The sequence below is a fragment of the Pollachius pollachius genome (assembly GCF_949987615.1).
Source record: "Pollachius pollachius genome assembly, chromosome: 9".
Taxonomy (NCBI): domain Eukaryota; kingdom Metazoa; phylum Chordata; class Actinopteri; order Gadiformes; family Gadidae; genus Pollachius; species Pollachius pollachius.
In genome coordinates this window covers 15,038,839-15,060,784 of record NC_136942.1, presented here as the reverse complement: position 1 = coordinate 15,060,784, position 21,946 = coordinate 15,038,839, and the positions used below count along the sequence as shown (strand labels likewise).

The 21,946-nt window shown below is 44.3% G+C and overlaps 1 protein-coding gene across 1 annotated transcript in view; it reads left to right on the top strand.

Moving 5' to 3' along the window:
* agbl1 (AGBL carboxypeptidase 1) overlaps nucleotides 1–21,946 on the top strand; it is a gene marked incomplete at both ends in the record, with an annotated part of 93,980 nt that overhangs the window by 17,547 nt on the left and 54,487 nt on the right. Inside the window, 6 exons of the mRNA XM_079742892.1 lie at nucleotides 2,209–2,302; nucleotides 7,908–7,945; nucleotides 16,222–16,430; nucleotides 17,188–17,350; nucleotides 19,452–19,525; nucleotides 20,777–20,893. Coding sequence (XP_079599018.1) covers nucleotides 2,209–2,302; nucleotides 7,908–7,945; nucleotides 16,222–16,430; nucleotides 17,188–17,350; nucleotides 19,452–19,525; nucleotides 20,777–20,893 — 695 coding nt within the window. The remainder of the gene's footprint in view (nucleotides 1–2,208; nucleotides 2,303–7,907; nucleotides 7,946–16,221; nucleotides 16,431–17,187; nucleotides 17,351–19,451; nucleotides 19,526–20,776; nucleotides 20,894–21,946) is intronic.

Below are 21,946 nucleotides of genomic sequence, written 5' to 3'. Positions count from 1 at the left end.
CTTTACCCCTCCCGTCTCTTTTCTCCTCTCTTTCTTTCCTCTCCCCCCCTGACTCTCTCCTCCCTCCTTTCTCTTGCGCTGTCTTCCCCCTCTATCCTCTCTGCTCCCCTCCCCTCTCCTCCTCCACCCTCCCCCCCCCCATCTCTGTGCAGACTGTCCGACTTAATAGAAATAGTGAAATTTGTGTTGATAAACTGACATACACAGAACCAATTCTTGATGAATTGAGAAATCTGTTTTGTTTTGCCATTTGTTGATTGACTTGAAAGCTATCTGAAGTACCATTTTCTACGGTTTGTACAAGATGTTTCTTTATGCGGTAGATGTGAATTGATGCAGTATTTTAACCATAAAGGACAATAAATCATATGGCTCAAATGAAATCGACTAACCCTTATATAGATACAGATTCAGATGACTTTATTGATCCCTGAGGAGTTCCACTGATCAGAACGACTCCCTCCCTTTCCGGTAGTGAGAGGAACGGAAGAGTGACATGGCAGCAGGTATTGTGCATTTCCTGTGGCTCTCGGTGGAACTCCTAACTGCCAAGAGTCTGTTGCTGAGCGTACTCTGTTCAGACAGCGCTCTGTGGAGCGAGTGGGAGTCATTGTCTAGGATGGAGAGTCTGGACGGTTTCCTTCCAGTCTGTGACGGCTAGCAGGGGGTCCAGTGCCACCCCCAGAACAGAAGCGGCCCTTCTGATCAGTTTGTCTAGTCTGGTGGAGTCCACCACCCTTCGTGCTGCTATCCAAACACTGGTGTGTTTCGGGTGCCGTAGGATGTCTTGAGCACGGTGCTGCAGACGTCGAATATGGTTTTCATTTGTATCATGGAACTAATGAGCTTTTGATTAGCTATACGTTTGCCTTATTGTTATATAGACCTTATAGCTGCCATATCGGTTAATTGAGGGGGGGGGAACCTTTTAGAATTGTTGGGAAAACCATGAAAAACGAAAAAATTAGAAGCATACGAAAAATATTTCATTGAGTGTGCATGGTTCTCATAGATTCTCGACGGTTTCCCCACCCAACTAACCGGGCTGACCCTCGGCGAATAAGGTCTATTGATGTGATCTCTAATAGAATCAGGAGCGCGTTTAGCTTTTCATCTGGAGTATTGCCTTGCTACAGAGTGTATAAAACTCCTTGAAAAGTACTACTTTTAGAGGTTTCTTCCTTTTTTCTTTTTTGGTTCTCTCCTATTGGGAGTTTCTCTGTGCCTGTTTGAGGTTGATGGTGAGGACGTGTGTTCAATTTCCATTTAAATTGGGCGCCTCGGATGCCCTTTGAGACTGTAATTGTGATAAGAGATATATAAATATACTGGAGGTGACTAGATTCTATTTCCTCAGCGTTGCATGTATCCTCAACTGTTGCTAGGGGGCTCTATCTACACGAGCGGGGGCTCAGTGTCTCCCGACTGTGATCTTTGTCACCAGCCTGAAACAAATTTTCCTCCCCACGTATCTTAATGTTATCCAAAACCCCACTGGAGACCCGGCGGATAGCTTTAGTTGTGTTATTAATATCTACACAACGACCTCCGTCGAGGGGGAGGGGGGGGGGGGCTTGGTTCCAATATTAACTATGAGTAATTCTCTGTAACTAGAATTTCAGTGGGAAAATATCTGTAGCCTAGTCATCCGTATTGATAGTTAAGCAAGCTTTTCAAGCCTTGTAAAGGTTAATTCAGCCGGAAGCAGTTAGATACATTAACTGCTTCGTTAATATGTGTCACACTTGTGTCATCACTTTGGTCTCCACAGTGCTGGTGATAATAGCAATAGTCCCCAATGAAAGAGTAACTCAACTGATATTGGGTATTACCATGGAAACTGAGCTAGTGCAGACTCTGTACGCTGTAACTGAACATTTTAGTGGCCTAGATACCATTTGAACATATTGTAGATATTAGACATACATTGTACAACACACGTATGCACACACATGCATGCACACTGTCACAAGCACGGATGCACGCACGCACACAAAACACACACAAGCACCCAAACACACTACGTGTAACGTGCCAAAAATTATAATCATCTCCGTTAGTGGAAAATGTACGTTGATACGAATCCATGGATCTCAAAATATGCAAGTGGGCGATTGAAATAGAACACAAATGCGTTTTATTTTTCTTTTGACACCAACGTCATGTGAGCGTTTCATCATGTTGCTCTGCTTCGTCGTGTTCCCACAGTGTCCGCGGCCAACCTGCTCGGAGAGCACCGCGGCCTGGACGCCGTCTACCGCCTCATCCCTCCACACACCAGCAGGCACTTCACCCCCATAAAGTACGTAGCCTGGCCCCGCTCACCTGCGCCTTACATGCTCGACGGCTCATGTTCAGTGCTCTGCCTCATCGCGCCTCTGGCCATCGTAATGCAATGCACTGTACTGCATGTCGGCTAATGCTAATGTAAAGGCATGCTCAGCGGCCCATTATAATTACACTATGTGTGTGCATGTGTGTGTGTGTGTGCACACGTGCGTATGGTGAGTGTGTAGACGGGCGCATGTGCACACGTAAGCTTCAGAAACCTGTAGAAGCATATTGCGAATGACCTACGACCCCTCCTCGATCAACCCCTTAATGTCAAGGTTGATGTCTCAGAATGGAACGTGCCTGAATAAGGCCCGTCGTTACCCGGTGGAGCGGTGGGGAGGCCTCACTGGCCACAGCCCCGTCTCACGATTGGCTTCATGGTCTTAGCGAGTGGTTGAGACAATATGTGTGTGTGTGTGGGTGGGTGGGTGGGTGGGTGGGTGTATAAAGAGACAAATTGGGTTCGACAAGGGTAACAAAGTTCTCTCAGTTGTCATGTCGATTTTATCGCCGGCATGACAAGGGCCTCTGTGTTTAATCAATGTGGTGGGTTTTCATGCCCCAATTTGTGTGAGTCACAGTCTTTGGTATTTAGCTCCTAAAATCCAGTGCCCCACCGTGTCTTAATGCTAGACATACCAACCAACCAACCCCCCCTTCTCATTTTGTTCAACCTGGCCGACATAAACACTGCATGGAACCGTAAGTATTCCAAGGTCCCAGTCAAGGGGTGGATAAAGGTGGGGAATTAGCAGCTGAAACGATTTCAGTTATTTAAATGCGCCCAGGCGAAACCTAGGAGGTAGCGACCCACGCAGTTTGGTTCTTTGGAGGCTGTAGGACTTGTCACTCACTTACGGCGGTTCAATTACCAAATGAACATTGGTCCAGGGATACGCCGGATGGATCTGAACGATCTGTTCCTAGTATTCAGTTCAGTCATCGTTCAACGCTCATACGCCTCGACCTGTCAGTCCCTATCCCGCTGGCTTGTAAACCGCAAGGCGCTGAAGCAATAATTTATATCCTCTGAAAGGCCGGACTAGACATTTCATGAGCTGGCATAGCCAGGGTGACGCCAACCGGAAATGACCCTTCAAATAATTGTAATAATAAAAGAAAACAGAGAACCAACTTTATTAAAGCAATACACAATGTATACAATATGTACCCTGCTGCGTTTTGCTGATATACTTATCCACAATATTCTATCTAGCTAGTTTGTAATTCCCTTTAGAATTGAAGCAGCTGTTAATATTTTTTTTGTTAGAAAAGCATTTATTCTCTCCTCCCATCCCAGGTTGATAACAATTCAAGCAATTTAGCAAAGTAATGGACTGTGCTGACTCGGATCTAATTGGATAAACATGTCTCCTGGCAGTCACCATGTGGTGTTGGTGAAGAGTGAAGGCCCGCCTCTAGTTGAAAACATCGGGACTTTTCTGTTAGGCACCGACCAATCCTTTTCAGGGCAACCGATTGCATTTTAGATGGGGAGGAACTCCTCTGCCTTGTTGACAAGAAAATGGAGGAGAAACTTGTTCTTGCCTTGTCTGTCCATACAGAACTTTATGACATGTGAAATCTAGATAATAAAAAACAAAGGGGCTTAACTAGTCCATAATACAGCGGCAGTTAGACTTTACAAAAGTAAGTAACTAAAGTGAAGAGTTACATCTTACCTCACAGGCGGGGTTAGTTATAACACTTGTAGGGCTAGATGTAACACAGCCTCTGGTGACTTAATAGTTGATGCAAACTCAATTAATTTGATAAAATGCATTCATACCACATTAGCCAAATATAATTGTTTGAGATTTGGTTTAATAATATATTAAACTTTCAAGTAATTAAAGATCTCAACATCCTATGGACTTATTTGGTTTTAATATTAACATTGGTTTTATTTATTTCACGTCCTCATGATGAGATGAAAAACTACTCACAGAAATGTTAATCTGCTACTTCCCCTTACATGGCTTTATATTATGCGGCATAGCCCTCAATTATGATTTAAAGTTTTATAGCTGTTTGTTAAAACCTTTGTTAAAACTATCCCCGCCAGGTGCAGCCTGTGTGCCTGGCTAGCTATCCCAACGAGCTGCAATGCCAAGTCAAAACCAGGCCTCATGATAGTCAACCGGATGGTGATTTAAAAGATATCCATTTGGATTCGCTGAGGCACATTGACAACACGGTAATCCTCCTTTTACTCGGTAGGTAAAACACATTTTTCTTCTGGCTCAAATGAGGAGGAATATCACACTGTGGCGCTTAAACAGGAATCCCGTTGCTGTAGCCCCATTAGGTCTGTGTTAAATTCAACCCTGTGTAAGGAGTTGCCCCGCGCTCCCCTAGCTTGTGTGAGGTAAAACGAATGGATCTAGCAGAAGGGCATCGTTTGGTTGTAACTTTAACACTAATTGTTCTGTTTTGACGTTCATGGCGATCACGGAGTAGGTTTCACTCTCTAAACAAGGCACGACCCTGTATGACCCTGCTAATATCTGCTCTGGGTACCCCGTTTCTGGTTACAGACTCAAGTTCACTCACTGGTAAATCCACTCCGGGCTGTTTTGGTTGGTGAACCAGGCTAACGTGTGCTTTACTGCTCCGGCTGTTTAGCTACTCTGGGCACTGACACACATTCTAAACTAAGACGCACACACACGCACGCACGCACGCACGCACGGAGCCATAATGATACCTCAGCGTCTTAACCCCCGGGAGACTAAGACTGTTGTGTATTTGTTAGACACTATGTCATTTGTCAACTGTTTTATCAACAGTTGAAATATCAATACGTTTAACAGTAGTTTGTTAAAAAAAAAAGGCTGACGCATCTGATGAAATAATTAATTGTTGCCCTGGATGGCTGCTGGCAAAGAATAAAAAAATCGGATATACACACATCATAAGACTTTGACTCACAACTTAACGCATAACTAAGAAAGAAAATGATTAATGACAATGATTTGAATTAATGTGTGGCCTTCCCTCCCTGTCTCTTGTGTCTGGGCGTACTGTCCCAGCTCCTCTGCTTTTTCTTGTGGGAGTATCTGTCAAGCCTAGTAGTAGTAAAAATTATACATTACTGCAAACATAAACATAAGTTACCATCTAGGGATTGTCGATATGCCATGCTTTGGTAAATGTGTTAGTTTTTTTCTGTTTTCTATACCATAAAGCATTCCAATTAACTCATAAAACAAGCCATGTATAAAAGCATCCAGGCAGCCTCTAAAACCGGCCTCCTCATATTATTCTTTCACCCTGACGTTTCTCTGTAAATTCCCATAGACTCATTTTATGTGGTGGGGGGGGGGGGGACACAAGCCCTCTGTGGTATTGACCGAAATAAAGAGATTGCAGATGCAAGTATAGCTGAAAATAGTTCCGCAGGGATGACTGGGGCTCTGTCTGGGGCTGGTGAGCTCAGCGAACCTGGAGAGAAGCCGTAGCGTAGAGCCACTGCTGCTCCAGCCTTGACAGCAGCCCGGCCCAGGTTCCTCCGACATTTGTTCAGGGATCCCCTTGGGTTGACTCCCCTCGGAAGTGTATCAGACACGACAAACTCGGGAGGAGACATAAGTGGGTTAGGCCCAGAACACGCCAGTGGAGGGATTATATCTCTCCCAGCTGAAGACTTAGCGGGTCCCCCGTCCCTCCCGTACCCCCCCGTACCCCCCCGTCAGCTTCAGAGGGAGCTGGTGTGGTACATTGTCAGGCAGGACTGCAGTGTCACCCTGATTGACGAAGCGGGAATGAAGATGGCTGGATGCACGGACAATGGAATAATTGTCCATGGATGTGAGCGCATCTGCGCTCCAATTAGCTGTGTTGCAGTGCGGCGGAGTGGCTGATGGTTTTGGGTTAGGCTGAACTCTGCTTAACCGCGCACGCCCCGCGGCCCTCCAGAGACGCAGTGTCCTCCAATCTTTCGTTTCTACCGCGTCTTGGCTTCATCAAGCGACCAGAAGTTGTGATTTAGCCTGTCACTGCAGCCCGCGGCTGTTTGCCAATGCGAATAGGTTGAGCAAATTTGAACTTTATGCAAATGCTCAGTGGCATTTGATGAGCAATGGCCAATCAGGAGATAGATTTCCTCCGGTTCTCAATCACAAAAGGAAGGAAGGTTGTTCCTGTTCCAAGTGGCACATTATGTCGTGCATCTTCATGCATTAACATGGGACATAGATATAACATATATGTGCAAGCTAGATCTATGCTTGAAATGTTTGACCCTAACCCTAGCCCTTTCAACTGAAGTCGATTGGCATCTTTCGAATGTCTTTCTTAAGGCAACAATAGCTTTCCAAAAGGTGGGAGGGTTTGTCGTGGTGGCTAAGGCAGAGCTCTGCCTTGATGTTTGAAACTGTCTGAAACCAAAGCTAGCTTTCAATCACCTTGCTTTGAGTTACATTTGACAATGCAATTGGTTAAACTACTTTAGTTAAAGCCAGTGCAGGCATGTCTCATGACTATGTTATACAGATGTATACCAGAAGTAAGCATACATACATTTCTGGATGCAAATTTATAACAAATAGCTTCATTGAATAATTGTAGGCTTTTTTGGTCTATAGCATTGTATTGAGGTTATTCAACTATATGTCAGCCATTTTGGACCGAAGAGAGCACATTATTATTTTTTAGGGGAACTCTGAGATTCTTTCAAATTAAAATGAGAAAATATCGTCAATTGAACCTGTGATGGAGAGTGGGTTTGTTATCCGCTCGTAAGGGATTGTCCCCAGGCTCCATTTCAGGAGACAGGGATTCCCCAGTTCAGTGACAGGCTCTTTATTCTCCCTGCATTTTGATTCATGTGTGTCTCTTGCTCGGCATTTCATCATATCATATCTGCACAAAAGTAAATGTATGGCGACTTGTTTAAACAGTGACACTTGTGATTAATGCGGTATGCCTGCAAACACACACTGACTCTGACACTGACACTGACACACATACACACACACACACACACATACACACACACACACACACACACACACACACACACACACACACACACACACACACACACACACAATGAAATGCAGTTGCAGAGGCCTAAACATGACCAAATTGTCATTACTGTTGCCAGCAAATTTATTTTATTTAATACGCAGCAGGACAAAGGAGTGATTGGTTTATATTTATTGGTATATACTCTAATTCACATAATTCTGTGTGTGTCTATGTCTGTGTGTGTGGATACACATACAGTACTTACTGTTAAAACTACCTTGCATTAAGCATGCGCATGAGTGTGTGATATATTGTCATGTGTGCACAATTGGAAAATAGACAGTGAATCATTGCTGGAAACTAAGCATTTATTGTGATTTGAAGAAGGCTTTTCATTGAGATAAGTGCGTTTCTAAGCGTTCGTATGTGTGCGACGAGTGTCCCAGACCCCACCCCAACTCATGGAGAGCATGTTTGCAGGAAGCCATATATAAACCAGCTTTGTTTTCCGATGTCGCATTGTATTTATGACTCATCCCTCCCTGCCTTCCTCTTTTTCTTTTTCTTCTTCTTCTCCTTCCTCTTGGTCTCCTCTGTTGCAGGGCAGCGATTGATGCCTTGGCTGCTCTGCTGTGCACCAGTAAGTTGACCCTCATTATTCACCCGCACAGATGATGCTCTCTGGCCCCTAATAGAGATGGAGTGCCGGACTCTGCTCTAATCAAGCACCTTCCTCAGCAGAACACTGTTTATAATTGGGCAACATTAAGCTATGAGGCAGTGACACACACACACACACACTCTCACACACACACACACACACACACACACACACACACACACACACACACACACACACAAGAAAAAGGCAATTTGACAATGAATCATTTTTTAGAATCATTTTCTTTTTCTTATCTAATCCCAAACAGCAACATCATGCTGAGTTATTCCACTGGTGGACATAATTAGCTCTGGGAGGTCATCATTTGCGTTTCACATGAAACACTCCTTTCAACACACATTTCATTCAAACCCCTACACATGGATTATAGATGAACAGACAGATATTCTAGACATGTATTAATGATAATATATTACTAACTATGTTAGTTTAGATCTGGAAATCAATTCGCATTAGAGAGTGACACCTAAAGTATCAAGGTAATTAAACCTCAGAGTAATTATACAGATTATACATTCATAGAAAAACTCTTGAGAGGGTGCGGTTAGAGGTGAAAAGAGAGAGTGAGAGGATGAAAGTGAAGGAATGAAGGAAGAGAGTGACAGAGAGATGGAGGGATACAGCAGGTGCATGGCCCAATAAAGGGGAGAGGGAGCAAGAGCAGGAGAACTGGGGAGCGAGGGAGAGATACGTTAGGCCATAGAGGGAGAAAGAGAGCAAGAGAGAGAGAACCGGGGGGAAGGCCGAGCATTGCCATGGGGGGAGTGGGGACCACATGACCTGATGTGTAACTGGTGAATAACACATTAGCAGGGTGACCGGGATCAAGGCTCTTACAGTCACAAACAAGGTACATATTGATTTTTCTCTTTTAAGGTCGGTTCAAAATTCCACCACAGCCACAAGCGGAAAACACGACTGGTGTGCCGGCCGGTTATTTAGTCGTGGTCCTTGGGGGCCCACTCGTGACACCTGGTTATGGTTCATTGTGTCTTGTTTATTGCTCAGGGTGCAGCTAGCACAGATCAGGATGCTGCAGAAGCCATGATACTAGACATAATGGAGACAGTAATAGAGGAAGACAGTCAAATCTTTTCCACAGACGCGCAAGCTATGTGAAGTGGACCACATTATGTTTTATGTATGTGTGTGGGTACAGTATACAGTATGCAGTATGCACAGTGTGTGTGTGTGCGTGTGTCTACGTATAATGCAGTTTCATAGAATCAAGCATGATACCACATCGCAACAGAGTGCTTTGGTTTCTCTGTAATTTATGAGCAAAGAATATGGAGGGAGGTTGTTGGAGGCAGGGATGGTCTTCCTCTAGAACTTGGCTTACTGCGACCCTGCATGGCAAATATGTTAATTTGGCTGTGAATTCACTCCAGTAAAAAAATATAGATAAACACCGGGTATGAACCTCTTTTTATATTGACACAGCCTCCCTGAGTGGAGCGAATTAAATCTCCAAGCCTGACAGTTTCAGTAAATGAAAGATTGTCGGATATTTTCTCTCGCGCAACGCATGCCTCTCTTGCAGGTGTCTGCTCAGTGCACTGCCAGCACCCACAGAAACAGGTTTTATCATGATTATTTGCAATGCTATAATCTGAAACTGCAGGTCTTGCGAAGCTGTACAAGCTGTACCCATTTCCCAAGATCCTGTAATTATCAGGAACACACATCGTGTCGGTTGCATAATGAGTACAATACTTTGATGTTACTTCGGTATACACACTATATACTATACTGGTCAAATTAAGAAAATATCAACCTCAGAAGATGAACATGAGTAAAAATGTTTTAATAGAACAAGGCTACATGCAAAATTGGGTGTATCCTGGCAGTCAAAAATGTGGATTAATGGCAATGGAAAATAAGGATTGCCTAAGTGTATAACCCCCCTATTTTGTTTCCTGTACTTACTTTGGCCAATCTCCTTTCTCTGTGCATTAGATGTCAGTTTTTTGGCTAGTTGTTCGAGTTATGTAAGAGCACTGCCTTTTTGGCAATAATATAGTTCAGCCTTATGGGGTCAGTGTTGCAGCATTTCAAAAATCCCAGCTGTGCAATGAGGTGCATAGAAACTTATGGGAGACAAAAGTTGTGATTCACCGCACACACGTACACACACATCTGTGTGGGTCTGTTTGCATGCATGTGCCTGTTTCGTTTTACCCTCAGATTGATGAGCACGAACAGACACACAGACGTCTCTCTCGCTCTCTCTCTCACAATCTCCCTCCTTCTCTCTCTTTCTCTCTCTCATTCTCAAACACACACACAAACACACAAGCACTGGCAAAAAAACCCTTTTTTTAACGACAAGGTTTAAATTTTATCTTTCTTTAAACCGGCTTAATGTACGTTGACTTCGCCAAAGGCACAAAATATCTCCCTTTTCTCCCATTTTGTCCCTTCCTTCTCTCTCTCTTTCCAGCTCATCTCTGTGTCACCTACCTGCATATTCTTCTGCCTGCCCTGCCCACACAATCGTACCACCCTTAACCCCCCTGTCCCTCCTCTCCTCTCCTCTCCTCTCCTCTCCTCACCCCTCCCCTCCCCCAAGCACGCCTCACCTGCTCTCCTCTCCTAACCCCCTCCGCCCCAAGCAAGCTTCCCCTCCTCTCCTCTCCCCATCCCCTCCTCATACTCCTCCTCTCCTCATTTTCCCCTCTCGCCTTCACATTCCCTCCCCCTCCACTCCCTACTGCTTCTCTCCTCCACCCCACCCCTCCCCCCTCACACGTCTCTTCCCACCCCTCCCCTCCTCCACCCTCCCCACCGTCTCTCTCTCCCCCCCCCCCCCCCATCCCATCTCTCCAGCATCTTTAAACATGCTCTTTCCTGCGGTGACGCCGTAATTTATTCCCTTTGAATCTCAGCTGCGACACGGCATACAAACAGCGCTCTGTGTGTCGGCGACTCGGAAGCCGAGGTCTCCTCGCGTTACCTTCCTCCAAGCCAAAAACCTCCACCCCCACATCCCCCGCCCCCATCCCACGCCCAAGCTCTGTCACGCCGTACAGAGCTGCCTGTTGCCAAACAGCCAGTAGACCAACTCAACTTCAGCAAACATGCATACACACACACACATGTGGACACCTGTGAACAACGCTTACACACTTCTGCATCACTCCATCACCAGTATGTTTAGAAGTGTATATATATGTATATACGTATATACTGTGTGTATATATATATATATATATATATATATATATATACACACATATATATTTATCCCAGCCTTCTGGCCACACAAATTGGCTCAGGGCTCAGACAAGGTCAGACTTTTCAAGAGAGTTTCTGTTGCATTTCAAACAGTGGTCAATAAGCTGGTGCAACTGACAGCTAAATATTAACAATTCATGCTCCAGTCTAACAACTGGGGCCGGGGCAGGGAAGACTGGCGCATACAGCTGCCTTAAAAAAACTCTGTGCCACTACTAATAGAAACTCTACAAAAGAGAGACTTACAGATATGCTAGTTGGGGTCTCAGGAAATAAGGCGTTCTTTATGCCTTTCTTTTAGCCTGTGCTTTCTTCGAAGTCTTTCTTCATTTTATATACAGGTGAGGGGATTGTCTGCAGGGTTGCCTCTAAGGTGGGCGGGGGGGGGGAGTGAGGGATGGAGGGGTTCTGCATGCGGCGCTAGGGGTTTCATAGACCTCTGAGGCCTCTATGATTTATGCAGTATTGTGCTCGACTCGATGTCAAAGTGCCAATTTGCTCAGCACATCAAGGGCTGTGTTCACTCCTAAACGAGAACATCAGAAATGAGCAGGTCTCACTTTTTCTCTTTGATCCACTAATACGATGTTGGTAAACAACATAAAGGGGGTAATTACACCGCTATTAACCGATAGGGCTGCAAACTGTCAACCGTCAAATGTGTTATTATTTCACCCGAGGGGCCCGTCTTTGAATGCGTGTTGATGTTGTACAAGCCCACAAAGCGGGTCAACTCACCTCCACTCCACACATCGCAGGTTCACCAGCGGTTAAAGACCCCGACTTGGAAAAAGTAGTTTTTTAAAAAAATCTTGAAATCTTGAACTCAACTAGAAACAGTGAACCCATTCGTTTTCTCTTGCCTGCAGTTGGAGCCGAGGTGTCAAAATCCTTTCCAGATGGACGTTGGCAGGCCAGGTTTAAAAGCACAGGCGCTCGAATCAGGAATCAGACATGCAAACACTAATTTACCTTATGGTCGTGTTTCTATTCATGCTACCATTATTATTCATATGTTCTACTTATTTTAAGCTACAGCGTATAGCGCTGACATTTTCCATGCTTTTACCTTGATATTTGAATGCCTGCTGTAGACGCCTTGCGGCAGTGGTGTATGGATGGACATTCAGATGGTTCCGTGTATCTGAGTGGATCTCACTGACGTTTCCGAGCCTGGTAGACGATGAAGACAGGGCTCTTAGGGCAACATGTTTATCGCCCCCTGCAGGTTGAAATTCCGGTGGGGCTGCAAAACAGGGAGGAAACTTAAAATAACTAATCCGATTAATTAGAAAAGTGTACAATCTTTGACCATTTTGCGGCCAGCAATCCTTGCAGTTTAGCATAGTAGTTCCTCGCTGAGACTAAAGAGACAACTATTCCAGCAGCGATCCCAAGAACTGCTGTTGTATAAGGGTATATTTTTAATTTTACATCCATATTTTCATGTATTTATTATTTCAGGCATAAGTCTGTCTCTTTTTTTTTATAGCTTTGCACAAATATGTCCACCAAGAAAATCTCAAATGACAAGAAAAGGGGAAGAGAAAACCGGGCTGAGATAAGTTTAGTTTTATAATCCTTACCCACTGGGAGGACAGCAGGTGTAGAAAAAAAACCCATGTTCTTTTGATTATACTGTAGAGAACACTAGCTTATCGTTCCTGATCACTGAGCACAGCTAGCAGGAAAAAGCTAAGTCTCACAGCCGCTGGGAGCACTACAGTGAATGACGGTTATGTTTGAATTACCCTATCCTGTCATGTTGACAGAAACAGACAACCCGGCAATTCGATGTGTTTCACGGTGGACACTTTTCTATTGGATGGTAGATGTCAGTGTGAAAGAAATATGGGTGTACATGTGACAGTATTGGCCTGCACTTAACAACTGGGATGGCTTCAGAGACTTTGGTTTGAAGAGAAAGCTATCCATGCCTGCATGTCTTTTCATCTTTCTAAAGTTTAATCCAGGCTGTGAGTTTTTTGTTTAGTTCAGTTTTTTATTGTTCTTAGCACTGTCTCATACCATTCGATGTCAACTGAAAATCAATTAAAGCTCATTCACTCTCTTGCCTTCCCATGTAGTTCTGGCCAAGCAGAAGAACAGTTCTAATATGGCACATCTAAAAATAAGGCAGGATTGAGTCATATTGGAATTCATAGGAGAAGCACAGATTTCACTTGGCATGTAGAGGATCATTACATTACTGCCATCAAAACTTTGTTTGGTTATTCGATGTTTGTCTTGAAGCCTGAGACACTACCCAATAAAAGCCAATGTCAGATCGAGAAATATATGATCATTATTATGATTGACGTTGACAGGCAGATCTGTGAGATAAAATATGAAAAGGAAGGCAGAGAGAACACAAATAGCTAAGATATCTGAAAACTTTTGACAGGTAATTTACCTGAATAACATTTCCAACTCCAGATATGGACTGATAGGACTCGTCATTTGCCAATTGTGATCAGCTAACTGACACACAGTAACCGTTTATTTGCTTTCATTCTAAGAAAGGACAGACACTCAATGAGTGTATATGACCAAATAGGACTAACCTACCTTTTGACCATGTGAACAACATATAAAATAACATGAATACCTATAGCGAAGAAAATTTTGAATCCCATGTGAGTGAAACATCCAGGTTAGGGAGTAAATCACACAACTGCGGGCCATATAAGTGAGACATTTCTCTATTTTTTCTCTGTATTGCTTCATTCAAGGTTTATAATGCGGTTTTACGTTGCCACAACACTCACTGAGTACTCATGTCCGCGCACCTACGCACAGGGACGACACATAACTGCATGTCATTTATCTTTTGAACATGAACGTAGATGTGCGTCTGTGGACACACATTAACACAATGAATCAGCAGTTGGCTCTCCTCAGCGGATGCTTTGATCCGTGTGTGTGCATGCATTCATGCGTGTGTGTAAGTCTGAGTGTGTGAGTGTGTGTGTGTATATGTGTGTGTGTGTTTACAGCCCCAACATTTTTATTAATTATGCCTTCAGGCATTGAAAATCCTCATGAAAACATTCCTCATGGTGACACAGAATAACAGCATGGTGTTTTGAAATCAAGTCTCCTGTGGCTTTTTGACTGCGTTTTGCTGCCCATTTCACTTCATTATGCCAGCAAATTTCCACTCAGCATCAAAACTGAACTGCATGCCGCTACATTGTCTTGGAAAATGCATTAAACACACACACAGACACACACACACACACACCACACACACACTGACACACACACACACACACACACACACACACACACACACACACAGCCACCCACCCAACCACAATAATTTGCAATTTAAAATGCGGTTCCCAGATGATACTTTTTGTGAGTCAAAACATTTTGTTAGAATTTAAAAGTTAGTTGAAGCACTTGCACCAAATACATGGGCTTAACTGATAAAGGTTCAGTGCGTGCATTTCTATTGGAATTTCTTTGGATTTCAGTGGATTCCTATTCAGGACACATTCTTTTCGGGTTTTGCGCATTTTCAGATTTTTCATGTATAACTTATAACATCATTCTTTTTAACATTTCATTGATTATTTTATCATTCATCAGTTGTATCATCATATTTTTCTTCATAATCCACATAAAATAATCTATCGCTTGATTTCAGTTCCAGTCTGCAAACAAATTATGCTTTTATTATGAAATAGCTATAGCTAGTTAAGTATTGCAAGTTAGTACAGAATATTATTCTACCAGATAGATCAAGTCGTTATATTTTTGCTGATTGATAACTCCTGAGCTGCGACTGTGTTTTCTTACCATAGTATGGACACTGCTGGATCTGACGAGCACACAGTCTCACGGGCCGCTGCAGACGCATGGCTGCTTGTAAAGATAATGCATAGTCCCTTTGGTATTCACTCCACCCACATGCAGCAGCACCGAGGTACCCTGAGCCTGTGGGGCTCTTCCACGTTAGATTGAACCTAAACGCGCTTCAGAAACACTGGAGAAACTGTCAGGCCAATAAATATTTGAAAGGTCACAAGAAAACAGAAGAAATAATGAGAACAGAAGCACTAGGCGTAAGATAAGTGAGTTCTATATTTAGTTATATTAGTTTAGTTTGTACTTTGTATGTGTCATTTAGATCAATTTATAATCAATCCAGAAGGATTGGGTTTTTCAGTACTGATTGGAATTGATCAAAGATTATATTATAAATATGTGCGTGTGTGCGTGCGTGTGTGTGTGTGTGTGTGTATACATGTACAAATGTGCATACGTGCCTATGTTAATATATATTCAAACGTAACACTCACCACAACTTTATGCTACATTTATGCAGGAATGTCTTCTTAATTATTCAGGTTGAATTACAGTTCCATTTATAGACGATAACGTGGGCCTGTACTGCACCAATAAAATCATCAACCTATTGCAATAGTTGCTGGATCCTTCTTAAGAGCTCTTTGGAGCCCTGTGGCTGAGCTGGTCAGGCCTGTTTACAATGTATAGACTAAATGTTTACATCCTCAACAGCATTTATTTGGGGTCAGGGATTAAGCGTCAAATTAAAAAGTTCAGTCAAAAGTGCAGTTAGGCTCTCCACTGGGTCCTTAAGGCAAACAACATAACGAGCAACTAAGCAAAAACTGCAAACTGCAGGGCACCACAAACTCTGGAGCATAGAATACCGCACTGGCAAAAGTCTCAGACTTGCTCAAAATATCGTCATTTCAGCAGGAAGTGATGTCACTTATGGGTATTTAACCATTGTCTTTTACGTATTATCGGTTCTTATTTGAGTCCCCAAAAAAACCTGTCCGCCACCGGGAATCACAAATTTCCGTCATTAAAAACGTCAACATCGCATGTGAATGCCCGCAATGCTCTCCGCCCACCGTCGTTACAACAGTCCTTCGAACCCAATCGTCCCGCACGACGCGAGACGGCAAAGCTAACCGGCATCTCCCTCCCCCGTCACACTCTCTCTGCCCTCCCCTCCTCAGAGGCGAACGTGCGTGCGGCGGTGTCGAAGGGCTACGTGTCTGGCCTGCTGACTCTCTACCAGGACTGGCACAGCGGGGACGTGGGACACGCGGCCATCGGGATCCGCCTCGCTCTGCTGCGATGCCTCCACCAGGTCGCCCACAGCGCCGCCGGCAGGGAGGCCGTGCTGGCCCACGGGGGGATCCGCCTCCTGTTCCAAACCACACAGGTTGTTCTCTTTCTGGCTGTGCCCGGGCCGTCCTTCCTTGGCGCGTCTTGTCTTATGTGGGCTTTTCTCTTTCCACTGCGTTTATTTTATTTTTTTGACACAGAGAATGCTGCGGTGGAAGCCAATATCATGTTGGAATCAAAATAGGGGCTCACGGTTGTTTCATGCCAACTTTTGGTCTGTTTCCAGTGTTTCCGGTAGTAAGTTGCTCAAATGAGACCAGAAAACAATGGGGATACATCTTAGGGAAGAAAATAGTTCCCTAAGATGACTTCCACGACACAATTTCATTTTGGCCGAAATACCGGCTGACCTTCAATTTAAAAGTAGGCCTACTGTGTTTTTCAGCTGCGTCATTATGATCTGGGTTCTTGTGTCGGATGCACACATGTGATGAATAAAAAAACAATGTTTTTACAGCATTTCCAATGCTTTTATCTTGGCATATTTACTGCCAAAATACTGCTGCAACATGTATCCCACAGCATGGATTTAAATATATAATAAATATATATCTGGGCTGTCTAGGCAACAAATGACAGAATGCTTCCGATTATTTTTAGATTCTCAACAGACACCAGAATCACAGCGATGTTTCACAGCCAAAGCCACATAATGGAAGTCATAGAAAACAGGATTTCGTTTTTTCGTGGTCGACGGCCCTGGTGTCACGAGTAGGAGTGCAGTTTGAAATCGAGCTATCGAATTGTTGTTTGCATGCAGTTTATGTGTTCTGTTTTTGTGTGTTGCTTTACAGGCCTGTCTGTTCTCTCAAGGAACGCAGGCTCTGGTGGAGCCCTCGGTTCAGCTGATGAGGAGCTGCCAACCTAAAACACCCCTTCCTCTGAGGTCCGATCACTCCGCCTACTCCTTCCCCTTACCCGGGGGAGAGACCCCCGCTACCGCATCGGGCAGCACAGGTAAATAACAATAACAACCTTAAGAGAGAGGGAGAGAGGGAGGGAGGGGGGGAGAGAGAGAGAGAGAGAGATGGAGAGAGAGAGAGGGGGAAGGCGAGAGAGAGAGGGGGAAGGCGAGAGAGAGAGAGAGAGAGAGAGAGAGAGAGAGAGAGAGAGAGAGAGAGAGAGAGAGAGAGAGAGAGAGAGAGAGAGAGAGAGAGAGAGAGAGAGAGAGAGAGAGAGAGAGAGAGAGAGAGAGAGAGAGAGAGAGAGGCGGGGAGAGAAAAAGAGAGAGAGAGAGGGGAGACTTCCGGGTATGCTTTGGAGGGAGCAACATCCGTTTCCGTCAGATGGATAAAAGCCGCTCGACAGAGGGGTAGGGACTTGTGTTGAAGGGATATCCATTTCCCCTTACAGGTTTCTCATGTAGCTTCATTCAATTCTTCTTAAAAAAAACCTCCCTTCTTGATTCTCCTTGCTTCTGTCTTTTCGTTCTCCTTATCAATGTTCTTATCATTCTGGCTCCTGGGACCGTTAACCGGCACACATACACTCATAGGAACCGGAAATAACTTTGCCGTAGACCTTAACCCTAATGCCGCAATACACAAGCCTCTCCCAGCCGCGTGTAGACACAGCCGCACTTCCGAGCCCCTTTTTCCTCTGTGTCACTGTGTATGTAATGAAATGCAAAGGCGCTCTGGATCAAAGCCAGTGTTCAGAGATGCAGGGCAGTGATCTCTCTCGGTGTTGACAGATCAGATGAGATGAGGTTCAAGGGTGCGCGGTGACCCATTGAGGAACGCTGCTGCGTCTGCTGTCTGGTATACTCACGCATCTCTAAGCAGAGGTTGGAAGGCTCCTTTGGGTTTTAAAATCGAAAACACAATTCCAGCCTTTTCTGGAATCGTGCTAGAGTTCTAGTTTTAGAGAGCAAGGATTATCTGGTAACCTACACTTGTGGTCCTCTTGGGCAGTTTTCTTCACAGACCTTTATAGGCTTTTTGATGAAATAGTAGTTATAGTAGTGGTGTTTGTAATAGTTGTATTGGTAGCAGTCCTGTTATATTCCTGGCATATCCTTGGATATCCTTAATGAAATATGTCTTCACCAACACTCATAGTAAATTGCCTTCAGCGGGCACAGTGCCAGATATTAAGATATTGGTATCTGAATAGTAAACCCCAAATGGGTCTCCAGCATCCAAACTATGCGTGAAGTGAAGTGCAGAAGCAATGCTATCGTTCTGAATCCATACATTTATCTGGAAGACAATTGCTCCGGGAAGCCAAATTTGCCACATTTGTAAGTATGTTGATTGGACGATGAAGATATTTTGAGAAAAGATGAATGAAACAATTAGACATTAATGTAATCTCAGGCATTATCCCCCATGGTGATACAAATTAGACACTGTAGGGTGTGTGACATCCTATGGAATAAAGTTAAATATGCTGCCATCATAGTGAGGAGAAATTAGGAGACTTGGCCAATTTGCTGTCTATCTACACTGTATAACTTAATATAAAATATTCAGATTAACAAAAACACATTCATTAAACATTCATAGAAATACTGATTCGATTAAAGGTTTATTTTGTATTGCTCCTTGTAATGTAGCTTGATTTTAATTGTTGTTCTTATTTTCAGTTTTTGCCTTATGACCCTGCCTACATGTTTTTCAGGTTAAAACTGCAAACTGTACAATAAAGTGCCCACACTGAAACACTACAGCTTTCGACTTGACCTTCACTTTGTAACGCACAGCCAATAAAAGTGTCTGTGATTACCGGCCCAGGACTTTACAGCTTGGCTGAAAGGGGGGAGGGTCAGCAAGAGAGAATGAAGGATTGTGGAGAAGAGGGAATAAAGGAAAGGCAATTGGGAAGGGAGAACAAAAACTCAAAAGAAAGTGAAAGAAGGAAAGACCGAAATGAACTGAACAGAAGAGTTAGGGAAAGAAGGGTAAAATCAGGGTTAACTAAACCTTCACTTGAATGAAACACACATACGCGCACACACGCACGCACACACACACACACACACACACACACACACACACACACGCAGGCCCACACTCGAGCACACACACATGTAACATGCATCACTCTCTGTGTCTAGCTGTGAGCGGCGAAGAGGAGAGCGAGGATGAAGATGATGAAGATGGGAGCCAAGAGAGTGAGAACAAGGACTTTGTGAGTGACCTACTGAGCGTGTCTTATGTTGCGTTCCTTTGTGACAATATATTTAATTTGCCAAACCGCTATCCAGTTTGATGTGGGCTGTGTGGCTATGTGGTTGAAGTGCGGTGAGTGGAGGTTGTGAATGGGTTAGTGAATGGGAAAACAGAGGTCGGATTTAGCACTTGTGGATGATGATAGGCAATGGGCGACGCTGTCTGTGAAATCTAAGGTATCTGGTGCTGCAACAATGCGTCATTATCTGGAGGTGTTGAGGATGGGTCTCACACGGCGAGCAGGGATGACTTCCCGCACCACCCTACTGTCCCACCCAGCCACTCCTCCCTCCCCAGCCATCCCTGCCATTAATCTGCAATGAGGTGGTGGAGATAATGAGCCGCAGGAAGGAAGGAGAGAGGAGTAGGAGGAGAATGTAAATGGGGGAAAAAGAAGAGGGGGTAGATGAGAGAGAGAGAGAGAGAGAGAGAGAGAATACAGAGTAGGTAAGTGAGAGTGAGTGCCGGGACGAGGTTTGGATGAGGTCAAAGCAGAGCTCAAACCCAGGGAGGACAGAAGGGCTGAGGGATCTGAGGGAGGTTTGGGAAGAAGAGAGGACGGAGAAAAGTGTTGGATTTGAGATGATGAAAGGCCTGAAAGGAAGGAAAGGAGCAAGAGAGGGAAACGAAGAGATTGGGGAGTGACTTTGCCAGTGCGATTGAGGAAGAGCATGAGGAAGGAGGGGGTTTGCAGGAGCTGTGTTGGATCAGAGGAGAGTAGACTGTGTGTGTGTGTGCGTGCGTGCGTGTGCGTGCGTGTATGCACGCGCATGTGTGCGTAAACCATTCAAATGCCCACATTGTTGGTATCTAATTGTCTACATCACAAAATAAGCTATATCGTTTCAGTGTGTGAAAGAAACAACATTTATACAATCAAATCATCAAAGTCTATGATTGCAGACATCTCTGCCAGACACTTATGTTTAGTGTCTTTCTTCCATCTAAAAGCACATAACAGCAAATGGGATAACTGTCTAAGCATCTTTCAGTCAATGGCTATCCATCTATAAATACATATATATATTCCTGTGAGCAGTACAAAGACATCCTCGCTTTTTTGTGTCTGATTGTAATAATGCGCTACTATGAAAACATAACAAAAGAGAGACTCAGCCCTCGCTGATCTTTGAGACCATACTAGTCATTTACGGTGTGTTTTGTTTGCGTTTGCTCACATGCGTGATTGTGTGTGTCTGTGTGACTCCAGGATGATGACCTGGAGACCGATCTGAACACCCTTAGAAGTCGCCCTGAGCCCGACCGCCCCAGAGAACAGCTGGCCCAGTACAGCCTGTTCTGTCCGGAGCTCACACACGACTTCCAGGTGTGCATTGTCGTCAGAACGTACCAAAATGCAGGGTTTTGTACGTGTGGTTGAGTTTTCGTTAAAATCAGCTTCAGCCCCTGTAGAGCCCTAGAACCGATCATTAGCAGTGACTTCCTGCTGGGAATCTCGCGCCGAGCGTTTCGCGGACCAGGTCAATCAGCAATATATAAGAACGACAGCAGGGTGGCCATTCATTTTTATTGAGCAGCAGAGGTTAAGCAGATTTGTTGTGTAGCGGAAAAAAGTCACTCAACCACACATAATGTTGGCATCTTAAAGGACATGCCATAAATACACACACATACATGAATAACCCATGGTGTCAATGTGGAAGGGACTAGAGTCCATTATACAAATGGACATTGGTATTCATTAGACGTAGATGATGGCATATTAGACGCTGTCTTTATATGTCAATAGGCGATACATTAGAAGAAGGAGAGGCAATACTTTTCTATAATGAATTTATGAAATTGATCTAGCCTCAATCGCCTTTTAAGTCATGTTTAATTTGTTTGGGAGGTTTTCCATACATCAGTGAGGACAACAAAATGTTTGGGTGATTGTGTCACTTAAATGAGTTGTACAAGAAATTAATTGAAAGTGGGGGGGACAAAGAGCACACCAGAATGTGAGTCTGTGTGTGTGTGTGTGTGTGTGTGTGTGTGTGTGTGTGTGTGTGTGTGTGTGTGTGTGTGTGTGTGTGTGTGTGTGTGTGTGTGTGTGTGTGTGTGTGTGTGTGTGTGTGCCTGGGAGCTAGAGAGAGAGAGAGCGCGAGAGAGAGTACTGGTGCTTCTTTTCTCTAATCATACATGGTCATTATCATCATGACTTACACAGCTGTTACCGCAGGTAGACATGATTCATTAGGGCAGAGAGGACAGTAGAGTGAGCAAGGATTATAGAGAGAGAGAGGGATCAAGGCCTAATATCACACATGATAATTACCACCATGCCTTACACGGCTATCATCAAAGGCAGACATGAGTGATGTCGAGAAGAGGGGGGTGGGGGAGGGGGGGTTCGGAAAAAAGGAAAGACAAAAAGAGA